Raw genomic sequence first — 8,653 nt, 5'->3', positions numbered from 1 at the left:
TTTTTTTTTTTTTTTTTTTTTTTTTTTTGAGGCGGAGTCTCACTCTGTCGCCCAGGCTGGAGTGCAGTGGCCAGATCTCAGCTCACTGCAAGCTCCGCCTCCTGGGTTTACGCCATTCTCCTGCCTCAGCCTCCCGAGTAGCTGGGACTACAGGCGCCCGCCACCTCGCCCGGCTAGTTTTTTTTTGTATTTTTAGTAGAGACGGGGTTCCACCGTGTTAGCCAGGATGGTCTTGATCTCCTGACCTCGTGATCCGCCCGTCTCGGCCTCCCAAAGTGCTGGGATTACAGGCTTGAGCCACCGCGCCCGGCCTGCTCATTGTAACTTCTAACTCCTGGACTCAAGCAATCCTCGCACCTTAGCCTCCAAAGTGCTGGGATTACATGTGTGAGCCACTGCGCCCAGCCTGTAAAGCACCAAATCTGACTCATGCCATCTCTGCATAAAACCGTCTCACGGCGCCCTCTGCTTGTCCTCAAGGTCATTCTCTCACTTGTAGGATTCCCCTACCCACCAGCTGCCAGATAGAGACAAGATCTGGGGCTGTGGCGCAGGGAAGGCACCCCTCCTGCATTTGCTGTCCTCTCTGTCTGGAAGCCTCTCTGCCGGCGGGGGGGTCCTCATACCTCCCTCTGTTCCTGCATAGTGCACACTGGGTTTGCACTTTATTTTTTTTAAGTTATCTTTTTCCACATCTGTCTTCCCACCAAGCAAGGGGTTCTGGGCCGCCATGTAAATCACCATCAGTTGCAGGGTGCAAACACCGTCATCTGAAGATGACTTTTGTCTCTTAACATAAAATGGAGCGTTGAGTCCTGCGTGTAGCTTCGCTCACACCCACCAGCCTGCTAGGAGTTGGGCCTCACCCCTGGGCTGCCTTCGGAGCTTACCTGTCTCAGGAACATTCCTCATCCCCAGCATGTGGGAGAAAGAGCTGGGAGCCCCTCGCAAGGCATGATGGGGCCTCCATGTGGTGCATGAAGCACTTCACTTCCACAGTCCCCGTGTAAGCAACTCCAGATGAGGGACAGAGGGGTGAGGCTCGCCCCAGGTCACACTGTCACTTAGTGATAGGTGGAGTCAGACTCAGGCCTGTCCCCGTACCACCTCGCTGTACCCCCACCCCAGACACTGAGGCTGCAGTGAGCCCTCTGAGGTCCAGCTCCCACCTTCGTAGGTGTTCACAGCCTCCAAGTTCATGGCGTGCCGGATCACGTGATACTCGTCAGAAATCCCATTCCCCCCCAGCATGTCTCGGGCCTGGCGGGCGATGTCCAGGGCTTTCCCACAGTTATTCCTCTTCAGCAGAGAGACCATCTCGGGGGCAGCCCTGGGAGCAGCATATGAGGGTAACAAGGACTGGGGATCCTGGCATCCCGATGCCCCAAGCAAACCTAGCCCGGGGTGGGGATTCCCTGATGTAGCCAAGCTCCCAATGAGGGACCAGTGGGACTGTCCTCAGCCCAGCCCATCAAAGACAAGAGGGAGAGCAGAAGGTTCAGGTCCCCGGGGCCACCAGGCAGGAAGGACCTTTCTCTCCAGGAAAGACACAAGGTCCTCCACCCACAGCTGCCGTCCCCCAGCCCCCGCCACACAACCCCTACTTGTCCTGGTCCTTCAAGCGGCCGAGCTGCAGGCAGGCGTGAAGGCCCAGGGTAATCTCAGTGAGCATGTCTGCCAGCTTCTTCTGAATCAGCTGGTTCCTGGCCAGCGGGACACCAAACTGCATCCTACAGGGGCAATGGCAGGGTAAGGGTGAGGGGAGGTCCACTCTCCCACCCTGTCCCTGTCCTGGGGCCCCCTGCTCCAGGAAGCCTCCCAGGCTGCCTCAGTGCCCCCGAGCTCGCCCTGGCCCTGCTGTTGACTCAGCCCATGACTGCTCAGAAGGACGTCACTGGTCATTCCAGAGCAAGGAACTCAGGCCTGGTGGGAGGGGGCTGGGGAGTCACCCATGGGGTAGAGAATGAAACCCAAGCTGCCCCACAACCCCAGGGGATCTCACTGCAGCCCCCACACACCTGTCCAGGGCGTACTGCCGTGCTGTGTGCAAGCAGAACTCCGAAGCTCCAAGCACACCCCACGCGATGCCGTACCGGGCGTTGTTCAGGCAGCCGAAGGGACCCTGTAGGGTTGAGATGGCACCTCAGCCCCACCCAAGAGACACCAAGAGTGCCTATGTAGAACCAACTCTGAAGCAGGGAAAGCCTCCTCCCCAGCCACCCCACGCAGGGGGTTCACATCACAGACGGCCCTGGCACCGACGCTCGGTGCCTGCTCACTTGGTTTGCACACAGTCCCACCCAGCCTGGGATCTGGGTTCCATGCTCAGAGCTAGGAGGCTGATGGATGCCAGAAGATGCACTGTGAGTCAAACGACTGAGCTGGTTCAGGCCCATGTGTCCCGGGCAGAGCCGGGATGAGCGAGACGGTCACCAAACAGGGGCAGTTTTCAGCACATCAGTGAGTCCGGCTGAGTAAGAATCACCGCTGTGTGGGCTCCACAGGAACAGGGAGCTGCGTCCCCAGCACGGAGCCTGCCTGACAAAGCCGCACCCGCAGGTGACCCAACACCCATTCCCAAAGTGGCTGCCACTCACCCCCAGGCTGGATGCACCAGGGAGCACGTTCTCCTCTGGCACCTCCACACCATCCATGATGATCATGCCTGTGGCTGAGGCCCGCAGCGAGAACTTGCCCTGGATCCTGGGGGCCGAGAGACCTCGCATCCCCTTCTCCAGCAGGAAGCCCCGAATGCAGCCATCTTCACACCGAGCCCACACTACAAACAGGTCGGCCATAGGCGAGTTGGTGATCCTGGGGATGGAACAGTCGGTGAGGGGTCTGACCAGCGTCCCTTTGCCCCTGTTCACCGCCTGCCAACTGCCTAGACCCCTTACCAGGTCTTGGTCCCGTTGAGGGTGTAGCTCTTGTTGGATGAGTTGTAGCGGGCTCTGGTCTCCATGCTGCTGGGATCACTTCCGCTGTTGGGCTCTGTGAGCCCGAAGCAGCCCAGGAGCTCTCCCTTGGCTGCAGGCACAAGACAAGGTCACATGGCTGCCTGCTCCCCAATACATCCCCTCACTCAAAAATTATCCTTGTGGCAGTACGCAATGGCTCACGCCTGTAATCCCAGCACTTTGGGAGGCCGAGGTGGGTGGATCAGTTGAGGTCAGGAGTTCGAGACCAGCCTTGCCAACATGGGGAAACCCCATCTCTACTAAAAATACAAAAAAAAAAAAAAAAAAAAATAGCCAGATGTGGTGGCGTGTGCCTGTAATCCCAGCATTCAGGAGACTGAGGCAGGAGAATCGCTTGAACCTGGGCAGGAGAGGTTGTAGTGAGCCAAGATCATGCCACTGCACTACAGCCTGGGCAACAGAGAAAGACTCCATCTCAAAAAAAGAAAAAAAACCCAGCCTGACCAACATGGTGATACCCCATCTCTACTAAAAATACAAAAAATTAAACCAGGCGAGGTGGCTCACACACGTAATCTCAGCACTTTGGGAGGCCAAGGCGGGTGGATCACTTGAGGTCAGGAGTTTGAGACCAGCCTGGCCAACATGGTGAAACCTCATCTCTACTAAAAATACAAAAATTAGCTGGGCATGGGTAGCAAGCACCTGTAATCCCAGTTACTCAGGAGGCTAAGGCATGGGAATTGCTTGAACTGGGGAGCCAGAGGTGGCAGTGAGCAAAGATGGTACCACTGCACTCCAGCCTGGGGGACAGAGCAAGACTCCGTCTCAAAAAAGAAAAAAAATTACCCTTGCCCCTGAGTCAGGCCTCATAACTAAGTTAGGTCTGGCCCTGCTTTCAGAAGACAGGTTACCCCAAAGTCATGATCACAATGTCAAGAGGAGGAGGGGAACCCAGGGAGTCAGGAAGGAGTTGGCCAAACTGGAAGGGCGTGAGGAGTTAAGCAGGAGGAGGCTGTGGGGAACAGCAGTGCCAGGAGAGGGAACAGATGTGCAAAGGACTGGCGGTACTGCTGGAGAATTTCCAGGAGCTAAGTCTGGCTGGGAGGAGCACGTGAGTGGCCAGAGAAGAGGTGGGAAGGTCAGCAGAGGCCTGGTTACATAGAGCCTTGTGGGTTTTTTTGTTTGTTTGTTTTGTGAATCTGATCTTATTTATTACTCAAAAAATCTTACTTCTGACTGGATTCAGACTTAGAAGTAGAAGCCCGCAGAGAGGACAGTCTGCGTCTCTTTGCGATTTGTCCCTGGTGCTTCTCCTTAGCCTCCTTCTTGGCCACAAGTTTAGCATATTCTGCAGCCTCTTCCTTATTTTTCTTAGTACACTGCTTCTTCCAAGCCATACGCTGCTGTTTGTGCTGCAGGACATGTAGAGTAACAAGACGCTGAATCTTGGGTGCTTTGGTCCTAGGTTTCTTATCTTCTTTGTTTAAAGGCTTTCTTACAACATACTGGCAGACATCATCTTCTTTAGAGAGATTGAAAAGTTTACAGATTCTGCTAGCTCTACTGGGCCCCAGGCAATGAGACACTGTAGTATGAGTCCAGGAATATCCTTCTCTCCTTTTTGTTTTTTAAAATAACCAAGTTGAGAACGCTCAGATTGGTATCCACAATGCAACCACGAACTGATTTTCTCTTTTTCTCCAGTTCTCCTTGGTCTGTAACAGGAATGCCCCTTACTCAGTAGCAGGTGGACACGTCCGTGGGTCAAGACACCCTGCTTCATGCGGAAACCTTGTTTTGTTGTTCCCACCACTGATTCGGACCACATAACCCTTCCGTTCTTCACCCAGACCGTCAGCAGCAACTTCTGTGGCCATATGCCTCTCATAAACAGTACAAAGTTTGCGTTCATCGTCCACTTCAATGAGTTTCTGGCAGCCAGTGGCTGGGAAGGAGATGTTCAGCTTCATCATGAAGCAGCTGAACGCCTCCAAGGCGCCATGGAAAAGAGGGTCAACGTCCGCTTAGCTCAGGCCACATAGGCGCTTTCCTTTTTTCTTTTTTTTTTTTGAGTCGGAGTCTCGCTCTGTCGCCCAGGCTGGAGTGCAGTGGCACGATCTCGGCTCACTGCAAGCTCCGCCTCCTGGGTTCACGCCATTCTCCTGCCTCAGCCTCCTGAGTAGCTGGGACCACAGGCGCCCGCCAGCACACCTGGCTAATTTTTTGTATTTTTAGTAGAGACGGGGTTTCACCGTGGTCTCGATCCTCTGACCTTGTGATCCGCCCGCCTCAGCCTCCCAAAGTGCTGGGATTACAGGCGTGAGCCACCGCGCCCGGCCCTTTTTTTGTTTTTTAATAGACATGGGGTCTCCTTACGTTGCCCAGGCTGGTCTCGAACTCTTGGGCTCAAGGGATTTTCTCACTTCACCCTCCCAAAGTGCTGGGATTATGGTGTGAGCCACTGCACATGGCCAGCAGGGACCTGGTGGACTTTACACTTTGGGCTGGGCTGGGGAACATAGAAAGCGTAGGGAGATGATGGTGGTCACAGAGGGGGACAATCAGGCTGGCCAGGGATCAGATCTCCAGGTGAAGCCCAGGGTCTGGCAGGGGGTCCAGGTGGCCACTTTTGCTATCTTTGAGATAGGGACAGAATAGATTCAGGGGACAGCCCCACCCTTGAGTTCCAGACCTCAGGGACTATCTTCCTTCCACCAGGCCCCATGGCCAGCCACTCACCCAGCCGGGGCAGGTACTTCTGCCGCTGTTCCTCGCTGCCATAGGCATAGATGGGGTGCATGACAAGGGAAGACTGGACACTCATCGCCGACCTGTAGCCACTGTCCACCCGCTCCAGCTCTCGGGCCAGGAGCCCATAGGCCACAGACGAAACGCCAGCACAGCCATATCCTGGTGGCAGTAGGAGGGGAAAGCAGGACAATAGAGAACACGGCCCTGCCCAGCTAGGACCCAAGAGACAGGGCGGGATAGGGACACACAAGGAGGCAGGCACCAAGCTGGCCCTAGCTGAGGTTTATTCATTTCATCTCCATAGCCACTTTCAGAGGGTGGGACAACAGCCCCACTTCAGACTGGGAAATTGTGGCTTAGGGAAAGAAGGGGGCTTTCAGTAAGGCAGGAGGATTGCTTGAGACCAGCCTGGGCAACATAGTGAGACCCTGTCTCTAAAAAAAGAAACAAAGGGGCCGGGCATGGTGGTTCAAGCTTATAATCCCAGCACTTTGGGAGGTCGAGGCGGGTGGATCATCCAAGGTCAGGAGTTCAAGACCAGCCTGGCCAACATGGTGAAATTCCATTTCTATTAAAAATAAAAAATTAGCTAGGCGTGGGGGTGCGCCCCTGTAATCCCAGCTACTTAGGAGGCTGAGGTGGCAGAAGTGCTTGAACCTGGGAGGAGGAAACTGCAGTGAGCCAAGATCATACCACTGCAATCCAGTAATCCAGCCTGGGTAACAGAGCGAGACTCTATCTCAAAAAAAAAAAGAAAAAGAAAAGGGCCGGGCAACGGTGGCTCACACCTGTAATCCCAGCACTTTGGGAGGCTGAGGCAGGTGGATCACCTGAGGTCAGGAGTTCGAGACTAGCCTGGCAAACATGGTGAAACCCCGTCTCTACTAAAAATACAAAAATTGGCCAGGCGCGGTGGCTCAAGCCTGTAATCCCAGCACTTTGGGAGGCCGAGACGGGCGGATCACGAGGTCAGGAGACTGAGACCATCCTGGCTAACACGGTGAAACCCCGTCTCTACTAAAAAATACAAAAAACTAGCCGGGCGAGGTGGCTGGCGCCTGTAGTCCCAGCTGCTCGGGAGGCTTAGGCAGGAGAATGGCGTAAACCCGGGAGGCGGAGCTTGCAGTGAGCTGAGATCTGGCCACTGCACTCTACCCTGGGCAACAGAGGGAGACTCCGTCTCAAAAAAAAAACAAAAACAAAAACAAAAATTAGCCAGGTGTGGTGGCGGACGCCTTTAATCCCAGCTACTCGGGAGCCTGAGGCAAGAGAATCACTTAAACTCGGGAGGTGGAAGCTGCAGTGAGCCAAAATCTCACCACTGCACTCCAGTCTGGGCAACAAGAGCAAAACTCTGTCTCAAAAAAAAAAAAAAGGCTGAATGCGGTGGCTCATGCCTATAATCCCAGCACTTTAGGAGGCTGAGGTGGGTAGATCACCTGAGGTCAGGAGTTTGAGACCAGCCTGGCCAACATGGTGAAACCGTGTCTCTACTAAAAATACAAAAATTAGCCAGGCATGGTGGCACGTGCCTGTAATCCCAGCTACTAGAAGGGCTGAGGCAGGAGAATCGCTTGAGCCTGGGAGGCGGAGTTTGCAGTGAGCCAAGATAGTGCCACTGCACTCCAGCCTCGGCAACAGAGGGAGACTCCAGGGGGAAAAAAAAAAAAAAAAAAAAGACAGGAAAGAAAAGGAAAGGAAAAGAAAGAGAAAGAAGGGAAGGAGGGAGGGAGGGAGGAGGAGGGAAGGAGGGCGGGAGGGAGGGAAGGAGGAAGAAGCTTTCAGAATACAGAGGGGTCTGCAGTGTTTGGAGAGACACTTGTTCCTACCTTTGATGGTGGGGCCCAGCACACCCAACTCCCCCATCTCCGAAATGATCTCCCGATGAAAAACTGCAAAGGGACAAGTGCCCAAATTCAGGCCCAGCCCTAGGCCACAAGAAGCCCCAGCCCCAAGGACAAGGGGGCCTTGAGGCGGGGTGGCTGTGGCTCCAGGGGGAGGAGCAGCCTCAGGGCACCCACCAGCCCGCCCACCTTCGTTGCGATTGGCCAACAGGATGCGAGGCATGAGTCTCTCCTGGCAGTAGGTGCGGAAGGTGTCCCTGATGAGGATCTCATCTGTGGTCAGCTGTTCCTCCAGCACCAGCGGGTCCCGCCAGTCAAACTCGGGACGCGAGGCTGGGAAGGGGAGAAGGAATTCGCTTCGGTCCAGTCCGCCCGATCACTGTGCCCTCCCTTCTCGGACCCTCATCAGCCCTACTGCTCCACACCCATGTCGCCTCCCGGGTACTGCGAGCTGCAAACGAGACTGACCAGGTGAACTTTCTCCGGCCCCGCAGGCACAGCGCAGTCACTGCCTTAGTGCCTCTGACCCTGGCCACGACCCTGCCACCCTGCTCGGGCAGCCCTCGGATTCTGGGACAGAGTCCACCTGGGGCAGACAGCTGAACAGGGGCAGCAGACACACGGCGCGACCAGAGGTCCTTACACTTGGCCAGTTGGCTCTGTGTCCTCCCGCCTTTCTCTGCAAGCACAGAACGGGAAAGTCAACCCCGGAAAGACCCTAAGCCCCCAGTTCCTCACTCCTTCCCTCCACACTCCCGACCCCGCACTGACCGGTCTGCGCCGCCGACGAGGCCCACGTGCGAAAGACGCGCAGGCCGGGAACGCGGCTCAGCAGCTGCACAGAGACGCCTCTCAGGGCCATGCTCTCTCAAAGCGAGCGGAGCAACGACGGCGACCTACAGGAACCGGGGTGTCACAGCGGAGCTCCTCTCACCCACGGCTGGAGCCACCTTACCTTCCTTACCTGGTACCTCCCAGCTCACTGCCGAGGCTAGAGTGCAACTGACGCAGGCCTTTGACCTCAGCAAAAAGTGGGAGGAGCGGAGGCCGAGTGAGGCTTTTCATTGGTTCCTCGTAGAATCCGGCCCCCTCCTCGCTCTGCCTTTTAAAAGGGCTAAGGTAGCCTTGCCTGTGGAA

General features: G+C 55.6%; 1 protein-coding gene and 1 pseudogene across 3 annotated transcripts in view; both read right to left on the bottom strand.

Annotated features, from left to right (window-relative positions):
• Positions 1–8,653, bottom strand: part of GCDH (glutaryl-CoA dehydrogenase) — an 11,004-nt gene extending 2,351 nt beyond the window's left edge. For 2 of the 3 annotated variants that reach the window (XM_025367360.1, XM_025367362.1), the window contains exons 1-11: positions 8,481–8,653; positions 8,288–8,412; positions 8,160–8,195; positions 7,706–7,849; positions 7,502–7,564; positions 5,661–5,831; positions 2,898–3,027; positions 2,598–2,814; positions 2,019–2,122; positions 1,605–1,730; positions 1,170–1,330 (exon numbers count right to left, since the gene is read on the bottom strand). In XM_025367360.1, the coding sequence (XP_025223145.1) occupies positions 1,170–1,330; positions 1,605–1,730; positions 2,019–2,122; positions 2,598–2,814; positions 2,898–3,027; positions 5,661–5,831; positions 7,502–7,564; positions 7,706–7,849; positions 8,160–8,195; positions 8,288–8,378 (1,243 nt within the window). In that variant the 5' untranslated portion in view covers positions 8,379–8,412; positions 8,481–8,653. Of the gene's footprint in view, positions 1–1,169; positions 1,331–1,604; positions 1,731–2,018; positions 2,123–2,597; positions 2,815–2,897; positions 3,028–5,660; positions 5,832–7,501; positions 7,565–7,705; positions 7,850–8,159; positions 8,196–8,287 lie in introns of all 3 variants that reach the window. The other variant, XM_025367361.1, reaches the window with a different exon arrangement.
• Positions 4,148–4,891, bottom strand: LOC112612619 (annotated as a pseudogene).

The sequence above is a fragment of the Theropithecus gelada genome, chromosome 19 (assembly GCF_003255815.1).
Source record: "Theropithecus gelada isolate Dixy chromosome 19, Tgel_1.0, whole genome shotgun sequence".
Classification (NCBI taxonomy): Eukaryota; Metazoa; Chordata; class Mammalia; order Primates; family Cercopithecidae; genus Theropithecus; species Theropithecus gelada.
Note: the sequence above shows the minus strand (reverse complement) of the source record. Positions and strands in the feature narration are given on the sequence as shown.